This window comes from Nematolebias whitei, chromosome 1 (genome assembly GCF_014905685.2).
Source record: "Nematolebias whitei isolate Nwh7 chromosome 1, NemWhi1, whole genome shotgun sequence".
NCBI classification, from domain to species: Eukaryota; Metazoa; Chordata; class Actinopteri; order Cyprinodontiformes; family Rivulidae; genus Nematolebias; species Nematolebias whitei.
In genome coordinates this window covers 21,113,362-21,135,800 of record NC_056498.1, presented here as the reverse complement: position 1 = coordinate 21,135,800, position 22,439 = coordinate 21,113,362, and the positions used below count along the sequence as shown (strand labels likewise).

At 41.2% G+C, this 22,439-nt stretch overlaps 1 protein-coding gene across 1 annotated transcript in view; it reads left to right on the top strand.

Moving 5' to 3' along the window:
• LOC119421048 (galactose-3-O-sulfotransferase 3-like) overlaps positions 1-3,306 on the top strand; it is a 12,790-nt gene extending 9,484 nt beyond the window's left edge. The window contains exons 4-7 of the mRNA XM_037688443.1: positions 330-415; positions 524-643; positions 963-1,074; positions 2,049-3,306. Of these exons, the coding sequence (XP_037544371.1) occupies positions 330-415; positions 524-643; positions 963-1,074; positions 2,049-3,306 (1,576 nt within the window). The remainder of the gene's footprint in view (positions 1-329; positions 416-523; positions 644-962; positions 1,075-2,048) is intronic.
• Positions 3,307-22,439: the final 19,133 nt, after the last annotated feature.

Below are 22,439 nucleotides of genomic sequence, written 5' to 3'. Positions count from 1 at the left end.
TTTAATGTCCAGAGGACCAGATTTAACTTTTTAGATTTTTCTACCTGGATTATTGAGCATGCATCAGGATCTTCTTCTGGTGGTGAGGTGAGTCTGGTGCTGGGTGGTCTGTTCAGGTCTTCAAAGCATGTGTAGAACTTGATGAGGGCATCAGGCAGTGAGGAGTCTCTAGGACATTGTGCACCTCTGTCTTTATAATATGTTATATATTTAATGCCCCTCTCCATGCTCAGTGGGTCTTGTGAGGTGAATTGACTCTGGATCCTCTGTGCGTATGTGACCTTGGCCCTCTTAATACCAGCAACCAGCTCTTTCCTTGTTCTTCTCAGCTCCTGTGAGTTGCCAGACCTGAAGACAGTGTCCATGGCTTCCAGCAGGGTGCAAACCTCTGCATTCAGCCAAGGCTTCCTGTTCGGTTAGCTCTTAACATATCTGATGGTGGTGACATCATCAGCACATTTGCTAATGTACACCAGGACTGAGGATGTGCATTCCTCCAGGTCTAGCTCCTCTTCATTTACAGCAGCTTCTCTGAAGACCTGCCAGACCGTGCATGCAAAAAAGTATTTCAGTATGGAGTCACTGTTCTTCACCCAAGATTTAACTTTCCTTTGTATCTGTCTGGAGCGTCTCAGCGGGGAAGGTAAGCAGGGGCCAGGAATCCTGAAACACTGATCCTGACATCAAAAACTAACCAGAAGGGGTTTGATTTGGAATTTAAAAACATTTAAAATACTGTCACAAAAGACCCTGTTTCTGTCATGACCTAGATTATTATAAAATGAGACACCAAATTACTATTGGTCTCTACAAAGTAAATCTGATGTGCGTGTTGGAGATTTGGCCAGTATCTGCATTGATGCATTTTAAACTTCAGCAAGAATTATTCTATTTTTTGCCACTTTCTTCCTTTGCCTTTTAATTACTTTGTGTTCTCACTCACAGTTTTCCACCTTTCACAGTTAAAATGAGGTGTCTGTCATTTCTGAAGACGTTTCGGAAAGAGATATTTCTGGGTCTCCTGGTCATCTGTACCGTCAGATTTTTGCTGCACAATTTGAACTACTGTAACTGGTGAGTAACTGAAATACACCTTCAAAATGCGAATGTTAAAGTGAACGTTCACTTTGTTTTGTTTACATGCATCAATAGTTGTTGATTTGGATGTAATAATGTCTGAACTGTTGACTGCGCATGTGTGTTTCTGTGCAAATTGTGCACTGTCCACAGGGCATTTATTTATTCTGTTGAAAAAATTGTCGTTTCTGTCTCGGGGGTCTGAGAGGAGGGGAGAGGGGGCGTCTTTCAGTGTGCAGCCCTGCTGAGTAGGGACAATATTTGGAGAGGAGGAGGAGAGGACTCCACACAGAACCTCCGTGTGTAAATGTGACCATCTGTCAACCCCCCCCCCCCCCCCAGAGGCTCCTCTCCTGCTCCTTGAAGGGGTATCTAGCTGGTGCCTCGCGCATGCTGCGGTTGGAACATCCACTCCACGGACTGGGTCCGCCGGGCTAAAGACAATGTCTCCTCTCGTTGTATTTTTTAATAAATAATCAAAATAAAAATGCACTATGACTTTGGACTTTTAGGGGCGGAGTTGACAGATCCTATCAAAGAGTTGCCGGAACAGAACGGGTCAAAATGAGAGAGTTCCCGGCTCTTGTTCCGGCAGGATCTGGCTCAAAGTAACCACTGTGTGTAACCAATAGTGTAAAACATTAACTAAAATTTAAATCAAATTTTTATTTTAAATTTTAGGGTTTTGTAAACATTCAAACACCCGTTTACAACAAATCTTGCCTAGTTGAAAATGTAGCACATAAACATTTTTGGCTAGAAGAACTAGAAATTGATTTGTCTTTTCCAATATATGTTTAAATTTCTTTCTTTATTACCATTTTTAATAAATTTATAAGCCCTCTGTACATCAGCTTATACCTCTACTACTGCTCAGCAATTTAAAATTGTATTTGATTTAGACACATTATCATTACACATACATTTGTGGGCGTGGCGTTTCTAACTAAATATTTTGTTTCTATTCAAAGGACCATGGAAGCCTTCCATCTTAGATGCCCGACCGGTCGCTCTATGAAGCCTAAGCACACCAACATTGTCTTCCTCAAGACCCACAAAACAGCCAGCAGCACATTGCAGAATATACTGTTTAGATTTACTGAGAACAACAACCTGAAAATGGCAATGCCTAAACCAAGATGTATTGTTCAGTTTTGTTACCCACAATTCTTCTCCTCTAAGTTTGTTCAACCGGAAACACTGCCAGCAAATATGATCACGAGCCACATGCGCTTCAATAAGACTGCACTGCAACGCCTGATGCCAAATGATACAATATACATCACGATCTTGAGAGAGCCAGCTTCCATGTTTGAATCTTTGTTCACTTACTACACCTGTCACAGTAAAAGCCTCAGGAGGGCCCCAAATTACTCTCTGGAGGCCTTCTTAGCAGACCCCTTACAATATTACCGGCCAAACGAGACAGATTCTATGTATGCACGCAACACCTTGACCTTTGACTTGGGTGGAAACAACAGTCGGCCAGATATGACTTATGCTCAGGCCTTTGTGACAGAGGTGGAAAAAGTTTTCTCCTTGGTGATGATTTCTGAGTATTTTGATGAATCTTTAGTTCTTCTTCGTCATCTCCTTTCTTGGGATTTGGATGATATTGTATATGTCAAGCTCAACATGCGAACAGAAAGTTCCAAAAAAATTCTGCCACCAAGTCTCTCTGCAAAGATTCGTACCTGGAATTCAATAGATGCATACCTTTATGACTACTTTAATGCCTCATTATGGGTCAAACTATCAGCTCTAGGTCTAGACTGTGTGGCGAAGGAGGTGTATCTTCTTCGACTGGCCCAAGAGAGACTAATGAAAAGATGTTTTGGGGAGAAAACACCAGTTCCTCTGTCAGGTTCTGCGATCAAAAACAAGGATCTTCGCCCCTGGCAGCCCAGTAAAAATGTTAAAATAGCAAATTACAATCTCCCATCAAAAATCAGTAATGAGACAAAGAGGATCTGCCTCAAGTACATCACTCCAGAGATCACGTACGCTCGAAAGCTTCTCAATTCCCAGTTAGAGCAGCATGGTAACAGCTCACAGCTTTGGACTTTAAAGGAGTCAGACAAACCTCGACGTTTATGCACCAACCTGCCTCGTCACTGTCAGGTTCATTGCAGACAACCACCACCCTCTAATGCTTCAAGTCCAGTATCTACAACAGAGTCCAAGTTTACTCCAAACCTAATGCGCCGGTATACCAAAGTCAAGACCTAAATCAAACACCAACGCCTTGTAGATTTTAACATACAGTGTAAGGACTGCCAAAAGGATACATGGTTCTACTTATTCTGAGGCACCAACCTATAGTTTTAGTACTCTCTTATTTTTTTTTATTTTTTATAGCTCTAATCACATCTCTATACATTCATCTTCTTTATCTGTGTTTCTGCCTTGGGTCTTGTGGAAGTTGGTGTTTATCTCCAGCAGTCACACAAATGTTAGCGTACACCCTGGACAGGTTGTAAGTCCATCATAGGAGCACATAAAGACAAATGAGACAAACAAGCATTCAGGCCCTCACTGCCAATTTAGGGTGGTCAATTAACTTAACATGCAAAATTTAGGTATGTGGGAAGAATCCCGGAGAAAGAGCGCATGTGCAAAAGAGATCATGCAAATAGATACTGCAATCTTCTTGCTGTGAAGCAATAGCTCAGACAATTCATCCACTGTGCGATACACATTGCCCTGTCTTTATGTCAGTGTCAAGGTTTCTTTATGTGGGATTTTACATATAAAATTAAGTAATTTTGAAATACGATTTTGTGTTTCTTCTGAGAAAAGCTTGAATTTTATTTATTTTTTACCAACCAGCAAACCCTTTTCACACACGTCAAACAAAAACAACTACACCAGACAAAGAGAAAAGCTTGTTGTAACTAGTTTTTAAACAAGTAAAACATACTGTATAATAATATAAATTAATTTTATTCTTTTATAGAGCATGTTTGTAAGGTTATGTTATCTGTACATTTGCATTAAAGCCATGTTTGACAAAAGAAAAACTAACGACCCTCCGGTGGGAGAGGAGTTACTTTAATCTGCATGTGGATCTAGCTTACATAACAAAGTTTCTTATTCAGTTTAATACTTAAAACTCCTCACTCTCCTGTTTCAAATTGAGCAAGGCCCAGAGTGGCTAATCGGGAGCATCATTCCCCTATTTGTTACGGAAGCCGATGCATAGTGTAGATCATTAGTGCGTGCGCTAAAAGGAATACTTCCAGATCGCACGGATCGCCGTTGAATATGCTAGATTAAGGAAAATGTACTGGTATAATTCCGTTTATGAATAAGAACCGTCTTAATTTACTTAGAAATGTATGTGCTGTATCTCCACCGATTTTCATGTTGCTAATTTACGCCACTCGTATTTCTGTTAAAATCATTGACATATTTACGTCATGGTTAAAATGATATGCAGCTTCACCACTGAGCGGCGCTGGTTCACCATGGAAGGAAGTAATTCTGTATCTTGGAGGGTTTTTCTCATTCAGCCCAGGCTGGGGGTCAGGTCTAATAGCGTCGCATATCATCTTATCCAATGATCTGTAATGGAAATACGAGTGGCGTAAATTAGCTACATGAAGATCGTCGGCGATCCGTGAGACCCGGAAGTACACTATGGTTCGTGCTTCTGTAACAGATCAGGGAATGACAGGGAGAACCGGGACGTTTCCTGGTGGGCTGGTCTAATGTAGGGCCAGTGCTCAGTCATGACCCTGCATTTATCACCGCTACAGCTGCATCAGGGCCACCCCTCCTCTGCTGGCAGCTCTTAGTTTTTTTGCAGATGCACCTTGACATAACACGTCAGTGCTCTCGGTCAGTGGTGTTTGAAACAGGTTGTGCTATAAAGTGATAACTGCCATGGATACCCGCACAGCCTGTTTGTGTGTTTTCACGAGAGGAGTCGCTGCTTCAGCTCTTCAAAATTTAACAAGATTAACACCTAAAGACAATTTTTGTTTGCTCCAGATTATAGCAAAGGTGTGTCTCCATTTACCTTTTATTTATTTTTCCAAAAACTTCTCTCCGTGAGTGTCAGTCTTACTGAAATGTGATAAATGTAACATAAGAAACTATAAAATGTGAAAATAAATTGCGTTTTTTGCAATGAGTCTGTCAACCATTTTGATCTAGTTTGCCTGAATCTTTACATGTCATGCTGTTTTTATTGTACATATACTTTTAGTGACCAAATTGGTCATAAATACAGTAGAAAGTTTCAAACCCAACAAATGTGATTAAAGTGATAGGACTCATGATTTTCTCTTAAAATTGGTTTGTCTGGAGCGCAAGATGGCCGCAGATCGGTAAGCAGCATTTTGCCAGGCTCACGTCAGCCCCGCTAAAAATAATTGCCTTTTATAATTATATGCTCGCTGCCTCCCCATTGGATTCTGCCTCTGAGATCAGTGTCGCATGATTAACTCACCAGAGCTGTAATATGGCCTCTAAGTTAAAGAAATCTAAAACGACAAGGTCTTTGCCCATGCGGCCCATTGTCACAGCTTCAGCCTTAAACTGCAGTAATGCCAAGATGGCAAGTGCAGCTGGTGCATCAGCCCTGCCCTCACCGAGCTCCAGAGAGCCAGTCGAGTCGGCTCTGAAGTCAGACATTCTGGCTTCAATTAAATGTGAAATCACAACAAAAATTAGGATGGAGATGAAGGCGGCTTGGATTGTTGATTATAATTTTATTAGGAGCAAATTTCAAGTTGTGAGAGCAGAGCTTGCTGGAAACACCGCGACCCTCTGAGCAGAGTTTGACCAAGTCAAGCTAAGTGTTTCTAAGGCTGAAAATGGGCTGTCTTTAAGCTCAAATGAGGTAGAAGTTTTGTGTGGGACCATGGTACAATTGAAAAATTAAGTGGATGGGCTGAGAAAAAGGCTTGAATCCATGGAAGGAAATATGAAATGGAACAATATTAGGATTGCTGGAGTTCCTGAATCGCCAGGCTCATGCACCCCCTACAGTGATATCAAAGATGCTAACAGAGGCGCTGATTGACCATGTACTGGACGCTGAGCAGGAGAGGCTCCGATGATAAATCAGAAGCTGTCGTGGCCAAGCTGCATTATTTTCAAGATTGTATGGAGATATTACAACGAGCATGCAGCGTAGTTCGATCCGCTTCAAAGAATCATCCATATTCTTCGCAGCTGATTATACCCCGGGCATGGCAAGGGCACGAGCGGTGTTCACGAAGGTGAGGCGACTCCTGCAGACTGAACCCAGCATCTGTTCATCATGAGAGCTGCAGCTGGAGCGATTCATCTTCACAGGGCTGCTCCCCTCAGCCCAATTCAAACTCCAGTTGGTCCACAACATTAGATCTGTTGGTCCATTTGATTTATGATGATGTCTGGTGTGAGACTTTTCTGCATCAGTCACAATATCCCCATCATTTTCAGAGCTCTGACTATCTGGAGTCACTGAGCATTGTTGACACATCTGGATCTGCCTCTTCCTGTAATCTTCACTGTTTCTGGGTTCTGGGTAATCCTGTCTTTTTAAACTTTCCTCGTGGTTCGATTATGGGGGCTAATTGTCACACTTTTAACTCCTGTAATTACACATCTGTCACAAAAAAACACAAGAAAATGTCTGATAATAATTAGGGATACACCGATCCACTTTTTTTTTAACTTCCGATCCGATCCCGATACCTAACTCTGAATATCGGCCGATACCGATCCAGTTCTGATATCATGATCATCATTGATTTTATATGAGGCTGTAATAATAATCTCTCAAGTACAATTTGTACAAATAATGCATGCATGTCCAAAAAGGCAACTTGAGGTGTTGTATTAATGTTGGATAAGTTTTAAAGTTAGAATTAAATTCTGCTAACACAAAACATGTTTTTTTTATTCCTAGCTTTAAAGTGGATATTAAAGTGATTAATTTAAGTGATTGTTTAAAGTTATTTTATATTTTTTTAAATAAGGGGCAGATCTAAGAATTTTTTCTTCTTTCTTCACTCTATTCATTCAATGTTTTCTTTTTGATTTTTTTATTGGTTCTTTTATATGAATGAATAAATGAATAAAATAAAATAAAATGTTAAATGGCTTCAAACACCTGCTAAGTTCATGGCACAAACCAACAGACATGTTCCTGTTTTTAGTATTTTACATCACTTTATAATGTAGCCGTTTTGTTTCTAATATATACAATTTTCAAATAATGTTTTTTTTTTTATGATTGTCTACCGTTGTACTGATAAATATCTCCTGCAGGTTAATCTATATCTTGACTGCAAGTATCAAACTGTCAAATCCTTCGTTTTCTACAACTGATAGTGGTTGGTCATGAATCATGATGAAGTTTAGCAGCTTCTCTGTAAACATTTGAGCTCCGTGGTTTCAGCGATGTCTTCTTCTTGTTCAATCCGAAGCAGGCAGCCTGATTTGGGGCAGCCGCGCTCAGTATGTCCCTCCTCAGAGACGAGCAGACTGAGCGGGGCAGATTGGACGCGGCTGGCCGAGGTCGAGTCGCCTGTTGTGGTTTGAGCAAAGAGCAGCGCCCCGCTGAAGCCATGGAGCTTGAATGTCCAACGTAAAACTAACTTTACCGCAGTTTAATGTGGAGCTATGGCTCTGCAGACATTGCACATTGCTGTCTTATTTTGTGTGTTTCAAGTGTAAAATACTTCCACACGGCGGACATGTTTAGATGAAAAGTTGGTTAGCTGTTAGCCACAGTGCTGCTAACTCAGCCCTCACGTTGTAGCTGGCTGCAAACTATGAACTGGATTTCCTGAATGTGAGGCGGGTCTTATTACTCTGAGTTCATGAGACACGCCGCCGTTCAGGAAATCCATTCCATAGTTTGAAGCCAACATACATCATGGATCGGAAATATCAGCAGGAGGCTCGGAAAATCCGATACGTAAATTATGCTGGTATCGGAGGCCGATACCGATACTGGATTGGATCGGCCCCATCCCGAATAATAATGTTGTTACTGCTCTCAGGGATTCAGCCCAACCCTAAGACCCCCCCACTCATTACAGCACACCAAATGATTTTAAAAACATGTCAGGAATTCATTTTCTGTATGTAAACACACGTAGACTTTTGGGAAAACTTGACACTTTGAAAATTCTGGTCCGTTCCTCTGGGGCTGATGTAACTGTTTCCTTTCAGAGGAAAAAGAAATGATAGCGTTATTAGAAAGTGCAAGACTTTATTTTATTTTTTATTAATATTTAATAGTTTTATTTAATGTTAAAGGTTTGAATATACAGTATGTGAACACTTATTTGAACAGAAAATAGATTCTGATATTGTTGAAAAGGATGTGTTGAGGATATTGTTGGGAGATGTGCACTCATTTTGAAATAAATTGTGAAGCAACCCTTACTTGCACTGAATTGGAAATATTTTAGAAAAATACACTGAATTACAAGATTTACAGAACAGTGAGTGATTGTAGACTTAACATGTCAGGGTATAATTACATGATTTTAATAACAATAGGACATGATCTCAAGTGGGCCAGTCTGAGGCATGAAACTCCAGGGCTGAAAAGGAGTCCCACTCCAGCCCTGCTCTGATTAAAGGGCTTGGTTATTGAGTAGAACACCACAGAGCTGCTTGTGTGTGTGTGTGTGTGGGGGGGTGGTTGTGGGGAGGGAGTGATCGCGGGTTGTGGGGGTGTGGGGGGTGGGGGGGGGGGGGGGGGGTGTTAATGTGGAAGCAAAGCGGGAGAGGGGATCACATTACGTCCCTGAGATCTCTTCTTGTAATCTTGTTTTTTTTTTATTCATGACTGCTGCTCTCTGGGACAGCTGCAGACAGCTGAGATCACTGCTTCAACACAAACACACACACACACACACACACACACAAGCAGCTCTGTGATGTTCTGCTCGATAACTCAATAACCAAGTCCTTTAATCAGAGGATCACATTTCACACTCAGAGATCCTGAACATGACAAAGAAACAACAAGCAAAAGAAAAAACAATGTAGAAGATCAAAGGATACACTAATTGAAAATGCCTAATTAGCATTTGTTTCAAAAGAGCTTGATGAGCAAATATCATGTCCTACATGAACCTTTTTCATTCAACCTTAAATATTGAGTCACCAGGACCCATTTTCAAGAGAGACCTGTTTAAAAAAAAACACACAGAGGAGGTACACACAACAATAAACAGTCATAAAAAGTATATCAAATAAAAAGTAAATAAAAGAAGTGATATAAAACAAAATAAAAACAAGCTACATTATGAAACGGGGTAAAATAGTAAAAACAGGAACATGTCTGCATTGATTTTTGCATTTTATGTCTCTTCTTACATTCAACCAGAGGTGACCTGTTAAGATACCTTACGGCTCCCTGCACAAACATGCAGGAGGACTGCTGGTGTGTTTCTCCACAATGTTGGCATGGTTGGTCCTCTCACCTTTTCATCGTCATACATGCACTCAATGGGATTTGTGGTAAATCAAAACTTAGAATTATCACTGAACATAACAAAGGGCCAGTCATCGTCAGTCCATGCACTACTCCAAACACAGCTGCCCCTGCTCTGGGGTTATGGCTGCCTACACATGGTACAGTTAACTTTGTGTCATTGGTTCAAACATTAGGCAAGTGCATGATACAGCCATTGAGCTTCATGCAAATCTGCAACCAAACTCCTATCAGACATCATCAGGTGCTGGTAATTACCGGTATGTCGTTGACAAGAAATATCCTTTGTTTCTGGTGATCTTAGAAAAAACAAAAATGGCTGTAATTCAGTCAATTTTACAAATACTGAGTGTGAGGATTCCAGTTCCTGGTTCTCCTCTTCTTGCCACTAACCAGTTCTCGACAGTCTGAAGTTTTTTTTCAGCCAACTGTCATGCAAAAACCATCCTATTTTTTTTTAAGTGCCTCCTGTAAGTTTGGTTCTCCAGAGTCTCAGCATCTTTCTCCTGGAACCACTTGGCCTCATCCCCTTGGTCTGAAAGAGAAGCTTGGACAAACTGGCTTCATCTACCTTCTCTGGATCATCTTGTGCTTGCCGCCAAAGACAGACAGGAAGTCTAACTACACCTGGAAAGTACTGGAATCCTCCACACTTCCTCCTCCAAGCCTGAAAGAGAAAAACATAGTCAGCAATATTACGTTCTATTTTTGAACTAAGGATTTCCTTATGGTTATGAGATTCATTCATTCATTCAACTTTTACTTATACAGGTTAATCGCCTCGGGGACTCATTTACAAGAGAAACCTGATTTTAACAAAGGGTGATGACAACAGTACACAGCAAAGACAACAATAGACAATCATAAAAAGTATACAAATTGAGAAGAACAAATGGAAGAAAATTGTATTTTAAAAAACAAAACCTAAACAGCTAAGTTGTAAAGTGATGTAGAAAACTAAAAACAGGAACATGTCTGCATTGGTTTTTCCCTGAAACTTAACAGATGTTTGAAGCCACTTAGAGAGGTCAAGATGGAGAGCTTCAGATCTTTTTGCAAGATATTTCACAAAACAGGAGTGGAGTAGGAGAAGGCCCTTTTGCCAAGTTCAGTCCACACTGAGGGAACACTGCAGGTAATAATGTCCTGAGAGCGCACGCTGTAGCTGCACTCACGCAGAGACATGTAGGAGATACTTTTCTTATCTCCCTTTCCACATATTTTTCTTGTCCCTCTCCCCTTTTACTTTTGTAAATAAAAACACTTACCTTTTTGTACTCAGAGTTTGTAAGTCCTTTTGGTTTTCGGAACACCAAACTCTTTAAAAACTTGGTTCTCTTCAGCATAATTGACACCGAGTTACAACAAAGTCAATGCTCAATAATCCAGGTATAAAATCCAATATTTTTCAGTCAGATCATCTGGACATTTTCTTTTGTTGTGCTGAAACGTTTCGCCTTCGAAAGGAAGAAAAAAAAAAATCACAAGTAAAACTCTCAAATCATAAATCTGCATCACAAACAATATCATTAAAGAACAACATTCACCATATCTCCTTTTCTGCATATCTCTCCCGTGTTCCTGGAAACGCACACATTGTGAATAAAGCACTTACCGTTTACATCATTATGCTATTGGTCTCGTAGTCTCTACTCTGGATTGTTTAAAATTATACCTAAATATAATACCTTTTTGTCCAACGAAGAAGAGTCTGTTTTTGATAAAGAGGACCAGGACTGTCAATAAACTGCACACACAGATGCATGTTCACTCATAGATCAAACAGCATAACAAGAAGACAGGAAGCTAAGTGGAAGTGGCTACATGCAATACTTTTTTTTTCAACTTCTTCTTCCCTCTTCTGCAGGGATTCTTCAGAATCAGAATAAACTTTATTATCATTGTAATGAGATATGAGAATATGTCTGTACAGTCGTCCGAAAGATGGGCGGAGTGCACGTAGCTGCTGCTCTTTAAGAGCACGGCCTTCTTATCCTTTTCAGAATACATTTTTAGATAGAAAAAAAAAAGAGACAAAGCCATGAGGAGAGGATAGTGGCATTATAAAAAAGATCTCTCACACCTTGTCCTAACAGGACACAATTTAAGACATCAAAAAAACTCTGCCAGCAAGCACATTTATGAACACGTTACATGTGCATTTGACGACGAGGCGGTCCATGAAGCACTAACAGATAGTCCATTGTCCTGATAAGTTGAGATGATGGTCAGCTGGCACAGTTCTGATAAGCCTCCACAGAAGTGGTGGTGGGGGGAGATTACAATAGACGAGGCTTTTCCTTAGTTTACACATTTCCCAAGATAAATTGATAAGTCGGCCTGTTTCGACGCCGACCAGGAAGTCAGATTCAGATAATCCACAATTGTTGATTTTTTTCAGGCAGACTATTTTTCCTTATCAACCTTGAGTCTGTACTGATATTTCCAAGGTCCGAAATGGCCAGATTAGGGTGCATTCTACTAGTCCGTGCTTATGAGCCTCTTCAAGGTCGTTTTCATGCTGACGAGTCCCAAAGCCGCAGGGGGCCTGCGATTCAAATCACTTCCATCTTACGGTTTAGCTCGTAAATCAGCTGATTTTGAGTCTTCAACGCACGGACCAATCTTCACATAGGCAGCAGCCTGACGAGAGCCAAATTAACTGCGGCCAGCTTCTTTGTACAGGTATGTTGATAAACCAGGATCCAGACTATTCCAAAAACAGGAAACCTGTTATCATAACTCCAATTATATGCAATTTTGGCATCCTCAATCGACAGCAGAGGTAGACACATCACATTACACTTTCTCAGAGATATATCCAGCTGTACGCATGTCGTCCGAGCAGATGAGGGTTCTCCAGGACCCTGTCGCTTTGTTGAAAAGATTTTATCATTTGCATCAAAAGTCCAGTTGGTCAGATCCAAAACAGTAGTTTTCATTTCGGAAGATGTATAAAAATAGGAGCTGTTCCGATACATAGACAGAGAGCAAAAAAAGCAGGAGGAGAACAGGGAGAGGGAAGAAATGCGTGCGCCTCTTTACAGAGCCAAATGCCCTTCCTGACACAACCTGGGCTTAAACCCGCAGCCTCAGGATTACAAGATTGGCACACTGACCAACAAACTACAATGGCTGAAGTGGAGCAGTATCAATATTTTGGTTTATTTTATGGGTTTAGTGTTAATTTTTGTTTGAAAGGAGTGGACATTTATTTTTGTTCATTGTGTGTTTTCATGTAAACCTCTTCCATCTTTGTGCTGTTTAAACCCTGTTTGTGTATGTGTGTGTTTCCAATGTCTTGATGTCACTTGGTAGCTGCTCACTGAAGCGTCTCCAGTTTCTTGAACTGACAAAGAGAATACAGAGTGCTCTGTTGCAGCACCCGATTTTCCGAGCGGTCTGCAGGGGCATGGTGGGCTATACGAGGGACCCTTGATCATAATCAGCTCCTCTTCCTCTTTCCCTTTGTCTAACTTCCACTTTCATTCATTTACTTTGTCGCTTTCACTTCAGAGCTCAAACACATTTCTTCTACTGAAAGAGAAGCTTATATCAATTAAAAAGATCATGAGTTGGTGGTACCAGGGATCAAAGTGTGAATACATTTTTTTTTATCCTTGTAGTCTTCCCACATCTCTAACTTTGATGAACCACAGGGAAAGAATGATGATTTCTGCTGGATGTTGAAGAAGGATGTTTGAATGTGAAATGTGTTGAACACCAAAGGGCTTGCATCTTTCATTGAGGAGAGGGCAGACTTCAATAATGCAACAGCCTCAAGTTTTTTTTTTTTTCCATACATCATTCAAAGAACTCGACTCCACTTTCTACTCTGCTGCTTCCTGAAATCAACACAACAAACTCTGCAAACACAACTACTGCTTGGATCTTTTACAGATTTTCTGGGAAATATACCAATTATATCCCCTCCATTTTCTGCAAATGACTGTGTCTTCCAGCATCCGAATGTAACACCTTGCAACATGAAACTCATCTGAAAAGTTACAGTTTACAGTAATGAGAGATAAAATGGAGTGAAAAGTAAAAAAACAAACAAACAAAAACCAAAGACCTAGCATATCTTGAAGAAATGCATGAAATGCCTTCCATGCCAGAGTTTTAGACAAAGTTCATTTTGTTAAGAAATGATGGAGTTGTAACTGTTTTGTCAAACCTTTAGGTTCTCCAGAGATTTTGATTGCTGAGTGTGTGTGGGTGTGTGATTAGCACTTACCTGCTTTGATTTATGTATCAGTATGCTTCTGTGTAAATAATAAATTATTCATTGTGTGACTGCTTTAATATTATTAAGATCCTTTTACGCTCATGTACTCTTCGGCATCTAACTTGTTCTAGATTTTTGTGCTCTTTCAACCATTAAGATTTACTTGGCCCATTTTGTACTCACTGAAAATGAATTGAGTTATTGTCACATTCTTTAAACCCTTTGTGCTATTTAAACCTTTTATGACGAATTTCAGCTTCTGTTCTGTTTCTTCTTAGCTTCTTTGTGCAAACTGAAGCTCCTGTCAGCTTTGTCGTGTTTTTTTCCATCCACTTTTCTGCTCTTTTCAGCTTCTTTCTGCTAATTTCAGATTTTTTTAAACTTCTTTCTGCTTATTTCAGCCAATTCAGTTCTTTCATGCTATTTTTTGTGTTTTGTGCTCCTTTCAGTGTCACCCTAAACTCAGTCGTATGTAGATATACTGAGCTAAAATTCCAAAGTTAAAAAAAAAATCTACCATGGTTAATTCAAGGTCACCAAATAGTCCACTCATAATCTTGAGAAAATCACATGGAAATTATTCTTGGCTCTTAAAGACAGGAGATTTCAGATTGCGCCACAACAAAGCATCAAGTTTATTTTACACTGGAGCTCAGGTTTAGAGCATAATGCACTGCAGCAAGACATATAATAGTATATTTTTAAACAACAGGGCCAGCTTTAGGACTTCAGTGGATTCAGCAGCCGAAGCTGCTATAGGCAAAGAAAAGATGAACATTATGGATTTTTGTTTGCTTTTCTGACTGCATTTGCGCATCAGCTTGTCTGTTTTGAGCATCTAATTTCTCTCTGCTATTTTTTTTAATTCATCACTTGGACCTTTTATTTTAACTTAACATTGCCAGCTGAATTAAACTGTGTTCTACAAGCTTGATATTTAAAACTTGTAAAATGCATGCGCAGCAAGAAGCTTATGGGTTCAATTCCTAGCCATGTTTTGTTGATTAGCTAGAAATTGATACTAGGTGTGAGTGTTATGTTTGATCATTTTTGTGGTACTGTGGACAGGGGAATAAAGTAAATTAATGCATTCATAACATTACAGTCATGTGAGAAACTGTTTCAAACCTTAGATTTCTGCATCAAAACAAAGGCTTTTCATGCTTTAGTTGTAGATTAACTGTTTCCATTTTAGCCAGTTGTTTGTATGACTCTTGTAATCTAAAGTAAATTTCCTCCTGTCAGTCACTTCACATTTCAATCAAAAACTTAAGTTTCCATAAACTGCTTACTAGCTGAACATTAGAACACAGTAAATTCATAAAACACTTATCTTCACCCCTGTTGCCTGGAACACTCATTCCTGATACATTTTTAAAGACTCTCTTCCTTCATCCATCCATCCATTATCTTCCGCTTGTTCCAAAGTCGGGTGGTGGGGGCAGCAGTTGAGCAGGGAGGCCCAGACATCTCTTTCCGCAGCCACCTCTTCCAGCTCTTCTGGGAGGACTCCAACGAGTTCCCAGGCCAACCGAGAGGCCGTCTCTCCAGCGTGTCCCTAGTTAGACATACCCTAAGCACCTCCCTAGGGAGCCGCCCTGGGATCATCATTACCAGATGCCTGAAACACTTCAACTGGCTCCTCTCGATGTGAAGGAGCAGTGGTTCTACTTTGAGTCTCTCCCAGATAACTGAACTTCTCACCCTATCTCTAAAGGAAAGTTCGGTTACCCTGCGGAGGAAACTCATTTCAACCACCTGTATCCGTGATCTTGTTCTTTTGGTCACTACACAGAGTTCATGACCATAGGTGAGGGTAGGAACGTAGCCCGATTGGTAAACAGAGAGCTTTACCTTATAGCTCAGCTCCCTCTTCACCACAATGGACCAGAACAGAGTCTGCAATACTGCAGATGCTTCCCCATTCTGTCTGTCAATCTCACACTCCATTCTTCCCTCACTTGTGAACAAATACCTGAGGTACTTGAACTCCTCCACAAAAGGCAGAAACTCACCTTCGACCCAAAGAGAACAATCCACCCTTTTCCAACTGAGGAACATGGCCTTTGGCCTTTGAAGGTGCTGCTTCTCATCCCAGCTGTTTCACACTCAGCTGTGAACTGCTCCAGGATGAGCTGAAGATCATGGCACGATGACACCAACATCATCTGCAAAGAGCAGAGATGAAATTCTGAGGCCACCAAACCAAATTCCTTCCGCCCCCTGGCTGTACCAAAAAATTCTGTCCACAAAAGTTATGAATAGAAACCTAACAGCCCGTAGCAATAGGCCCCCATTCCTATACTTGTGGCGCATCTCACCATGTACACCAAGGAACATGGTCAAATGCCTTCTCCAAGTCCACAAAACACAGACTGGATGTAGACTGGATGGGTGAATTCCCATGACGTGAAGAGAACCCTAGTGAGGGTAAAGACCTGATTTACTGTTCCATGGTCAGGACGGAATCTACATTGTTCCTCCTGGATCCAAGGTTCGACCAAAGATCGGACTTGCTTCTCCAGTAACCCTGAATAGACCTTACCAGGGAGGCTAAAGAGAATGACGCCCCTGTAATTGGAGCACACCCTCCGGTTCCCCGTTTTGAAGAGGGGAACTACCACCCCAGTCTGCCAATCCAGTGGCACTGCCCCAAATGTCCACATGATGTTACAAAGGTCATGTCAACCAAGGCAGCCCCACAACATTCAGAGCTTTAAGGAAAGCAGGGTGGATCTCATCCACTCCTGGAGCCCTGTTGCTACAAAACTTTTTAACTATTTCAATTATGTCAGCCATGGTTATGGACAAACCAACACAGACACCCCCAGATTCAGCATTGTCCAAGGAAGACATGCCGGTAGGATTGAGAAGGTCCAAGAAGTATTCCTTCCACCTCCCTATGACATCAATGGTTGGGGTAAACAGCACCCCATCCTCACTGAACACAGTGTTAGTAAAGCACTGCATTCCCCTTCTCAGCCATCTGATGGTTTGCCAGAATCTCTTCAGAGCTGAATGAGAGTCTCTATCCAAGGCCTCACTTAACTCCTACTACATCTGAGCTTTTGCCTCAGCAACAGCCAAGGCTGCAGATCACTTGGCCCTCTGGTACTCCTCAGCTGCCTTCAGAGTCCCACCAGCCAACAAGGCCCGATAGGACTCCTTCAGCTTGATAGCCTCCCTAAGCCGAGGTGTCCACCACTGAGTTTGTGGATGGCCACCGCGAGAAACACCGACAACTTTGCCACCACTACTCAAGACAGCCACCTCAACAATTGAGGCATGAAACATGGCCCACTTGTACTCAATGTCATTTGGCCTCAGAAAGTGGTTAAAGCTCTCCCTGAAGTGTCAGTTGCAGATATTTATGATGGGTTATCCTGCCAGGCATTCCCAGCAAACCTTCACAGTATGTTTGGGACTGACCTAACTCACTACCAGGTGCTGATCAGTTGACAGCTCAACTCCTCTCTTCACCCACACGTCCAAAACAAATGGCCACAAATCAAATGACATGACTACAAAGTCAGTCATCAATCTATGACCTAGGACGCCCAGCCCATTCTTTGTATCAAGGTGAGCCCAACTATATCTAGTCAGTATCTCTCAACCTCACGCTCAAGCTCAGGCTCCCTCCTCGCCAGAGAAATTACATTCCATGTCCCAAGCATCAGCTTTAGTAAGCCTGGGTCAGAGCACCAAGGCCCCTGCCTTCATCCACTGACCAAGGAGTCATGCACCTGACTCATATGGCCCCTCTTGCATGTGCTGGGCCCACAGGAAGGCAAACCCATGTTGCTCGTTTGGGCTGAGCCCAACCGGGCCCCATGTATAGAGACCCAGTCACCAGGTGCCAGCCGATGAGCCCTTTCCTCAGGCCTGGCTCCAGAGTGGGGTCCCAGTAATCCACATCCAGGCAAGGGACATTGGACTTCTTGGTTTTTTGTTGTTGTTGTTGTTTTGTGTTTGTTTTTTGTCTATACAAGTCTTTGGAATCACTCTGTCTGGCCTGTCACCTAGGACCAATCTGCTTTAAGAGCCCCTACCAGGGGCAATTATAATTGCCTCTGACAGCATAGCTCCTTTCATCATTCAGGTGCGCAAACTCCTCCACCACAATAAGATGGTGATTCAAGGAGCTCCTAAAGGCTCTGATGAGGAGTATTTCCCCACAATGCACCACGACTTCCTGCTGTTCCATCACCACCTTAAACACCAAAGTCAAGGGTTCACAAACGTCGCACAACAGGAAAAAATTGGTCTGCATTTGACCCATTGTTTGATTTTCACAAGCAAGATGGTTGGAATGTTTCTTGTTATTAATTAGCATGACATAAAGTTCCCCTTCCACCTCCCACCCCCCCAAAAAAAACCCTAAAAACAAACAAACAACAACAAAAAATCCACATCCTCATTAGCCATGGTAATTTTATTTGATCAAAAGTAATAAACATATACATGTGCATGTGTTATGTTGTTAATGGCATGGGCATACATTGAGTTTCATTGGAATCAAACTCATAATAATTGCAGATTATTCTGTAAGCTTCATTGAGACCATCATTGTATGCTGGGCATTCCTGCAGAAAAGAAGATTAAATTTAAAAGGAAGGTTGAGCTTTACACTTGGAATGTCTTCAAGTCTCATTTTCTGTTATTTTTATTATTTTGACATAAATCTTGATTTCTGAAGAGATTTTCTTATCATGAAGTTCCAATACTTTAGTCTGTATCCATGCATGCATCATTTATATAGCTGAATTTTTGTATTGTAGTTCTTATTGTTTCATTTCCTGAATGCAGCCTCTTCTTGTCAATCACTAAAGGCTGTCATCATTTTATAGATATGTTTGTCACGATTTAGAGGAGGAATTAATCACAGATAGGTGCAATTTTCACGCCTGTCATCACTTGTTTAACACTTCCTTCACATCACGTAGACCCTCTCAATTGTTGTTTTCATTTCTTGCCAGCAAACACCCCCACACCCACATCTGACCTCTTCATCACTCTTCCTGTCTGAGTCTCAGTCTGGAAGGTTTTCTTGAATATGACATAGTGGGGACTTGCTTATGTAATACATGTTAAAGATTGTGTTGCTTTTGCCACATAAATATAAAAGAAATCTGGAACGTGGTTGCATTGATGTACAGATGGAAGGGCTTCTTTTTTGTTTGTTTGTGGGGAGATGTTGGTGTGCGAGAGGACAGCCATGGAGAATTTTTACTGGCAGGACCTAAATCTGACTTCTACTTTATGTTGATCATTTCATGATTTTGTACCACCTTTTTCTGAAAATGCCATTAAATTATTGCACCTTGACATGAAAAGTTCATTTGTGTAACTTATTTAACTCTTTTGAATGACTAATTATGATGCACAGTAAATAAATTGTAATTTTAGACTCTGTCACAATTTTTCAAACTGAAAAGCCTTTATGTTAAACAGTAAAAGGCTTTATAGCAAAGCTGACCCAAATGACTGCCATACCACCCACTAAAACTATTCAAAACCACACAAGCCAGTTAAATTATGCCAACAATATGTGTCATAATTATGTACATTATAGAAATGGCTGCTTGTAGTAATAAATCTGCAGAAAATTATTATAAAACTCTGCAGGTTTGTGACCCCTCCAGTGCTGTTCAGCTCCAAGTGCTTGGGCCTAATAGCCTGCAATGCTGTAGATTATGTTCATTCGCATCACTGTCATCACAACTTTAAAAAAAAAAAATCTGTTATGGTACAAGCAGACCACAGTCAGGATTCCAATATTCGATACATTTACATAATTTCTTGAAAACATGACCTTAGATTGTGATTCCAGGAACATAATTGTCCTGTTATGCTACCAACATTTGTTTTTATCCCTCTATATGTGTTTTGGTTGTGTATATGTTTGACTTGGTTAATATGTAATTGCCTGAGTCTATGTTTGTATGTTCAATTGTTTGCCTGTTAGCGAAATACATTGTGACCCAGTGAACAGATTTTAATAAACCCGTAAAGAAATTATTAGATGTACCGGTATGTCTAAAACTGAACAACATCTCCATTAATTGCTTATCTGTTTTCAGGTCGAGGATGCAACAGATCTACGAGAAATCCTCCCTTTTCCCAGTAACATTCTCCAGCTCGTCCTAGGGGACCTGAGGCATTCCCAGGCCAGAGAAGATACACAATCCCTCCACTGAGTTTTGGGTCCTTCTCAGCGTTACTTACCAGAGGTGACATGCCCAGAAAATTCTGTAGGGAGGCATCCAGGAGGCATCCTAATTAGATGCCCAAACCACCTCAACTGACTCCTTTCAATGCAAAGGAGCAGCATCTCTACTCTGAACTCCCCTAAGATGATGGAGCTCCTCACCTTATCTCTAAGGCTGAGACTGGCCACATTACAAAATAAGCTCATTTTGGTTGCTTGTATGTGGGATCTTGTTGCTTCAGTCATGATGCAAACTTCATGATTATAGGTGAGGGTTGGAATGAAGATATATTTATCAGTAAATGGAGAGCTTTGCCTTTCGACTTTGCTCTTTCTTCACCACAAATGAAATACATACTTAGACCCCCCCCCCCCCCACCTTAAGATGATTTGCATTGTTTTCATCCAAAGTAGACAAACAAACAGCAATAGAGACAACCATAAAAAAGGTAAGCAATTTTATTTACAATGAGTATTAATAAAAGCTGGAACTCAGGAACTGTGGAGAAGTGAATTGGTAGGTAAGTACCTTGTAAACAGATGTTTTATGATTTCAAGTATCCAAAGTGTGCCTTTTCTGTGTTTGTCTTTGTTGTAGGTGAGGAGAAGAGGGAGGATTCCAAACAGGAGGTGGTTCAAGAGGAGATGAGATGAGTACTGGTTCATAGGAAAGCAGCAGGAAAGCAAGAAATCTCCACACACTTGAGGCAAAGACTCCCCCCAGGGGTGCATTCCACCCATTTCAGGTTGAGAACCATCCATGCTGAAGGTTTTATTAATATTGTCATCACAATATCGTCACTGTATGTTTCCATACAATGGCAAAATTAGGGTGAATTCACACCAGCCCTGTTTAGTCCGCTTTAATCAAATTCTAGCTCGTTTTCCTAGAAAGTCCGGTTCGTTTAGGGAGGTGTGAACGCGCCATCGAACTCTGTCACGGAACAAAAAGGTGAACTCTGGCCCGGGCTAAAACCTAGGTCTCGGTCCGGTAGAAGCGCGGTTCGAGTACAGTGTGAATGTAAACAGACTGGGCCCCGCTCCTCAGGGTAAACAAACACGCATTTCTCTGACCTTATATGGAGCCGTCAGCTGCCTTGTGTGGAAAAACAATATTCTCCATGGTCTTCTGTCTCATCTTCTGCTCATGCTAAGTCCATTTTTGAAAAATGACAAAATATAACCCCTAAAACTGCTAAAACTTGATGCCACTTCGTTTTTATTTTTATTTACAGAAGAAGAAGAAGAAGAAGTGTCTTCAGAGGTTTTTGTGTCGTTTCTTTCAGTAGTTCTTGGTGCAGCGCCCCCACAGGCGAGCGGGGGAATAGGTTGGTTCAACAGGTTGGCTCGACTGCACAGTGCAGTGTGAATGCAAACGCACCAGCTCAAATATAAACAAAAGGTCATGAATATTGGTACCGAACTGAACCGAGTCTACTGAACTATCTGGTGTGAAAACGACCTTAGTCTCTGCATTTAACCCATCCATCAACAGGTGGTGCAGTGGGCAGCTATTTAAAGCACCCGGGGGGCATTTTGTGGATGAGGTGTGCTGCCCAGAGACACCACAAGGTGTGCAGTGACTGGGGATCGAACAAGGGACTTTCAGGTCCTGGGCCAGCTGCCCTGTGTCTACACCATCTCGGCCCCCATTGTCCCAAAGAAGCCTGCAGAACCATCTCTAATTGTCTATCTGTCTATCTGTATCTGTCTATCTGTCTATCTGTATCTGTCTATCTATCTATCCATCTATCTATCCATCCATCCATCCATCCATCCATCCATCCATCCATATATCCATTTCGAAGATTGATCAATCATAGAGATGAGACCCTGAAGGCCTCGAACTACAAACCCTTCTTTCCACAACTGTGTCTGGAGATTCTGTCCATGAGCACCACAAACAGGATCTGAGACAAGGGAACAATACACATTTCTTCAAGGAATAAAATTCCTGTTTTGATTGTTTGTTTTTTACACTCTGTATTCATGTTTCATGTTTTTGACATTGTTGTGTCACTAAAAATAGGATCCACTCTCTTTATGGCTCATTTGTTTCACTCTTCATCTGTTCACCAATATTAGTTAAGCAAACTTGGTGTTTGGCCATTTCATTTTTGACAGTGCTGTAAAGTTTATACAGAGACCATATGGCTAATATCTTGACGCACAATGAACTTGAGGATCATTTTCATGTACAGGAAGTTGTTCTTATTTGATTTTATCTCCGCCCCCATGTTTTAGACACAGGTGATCTGCAAAGCCTGTGGAGGAAGTAACACCACAGCTGCAGGAGATAAGGAGATGTCAGCTCATGTGAGGCATCTCAAACAGATGTTGGTGTCAAAACAGTTTCATGAAATGTCTGTTCTGAGAATCCTCACTTTTCCCTACCTCTTCTCACTTTGTGTACACAGACTCACACACATATCTGTACAAAACATTGGAGATGATAAGATGAGAAGGAAGAAGATTGA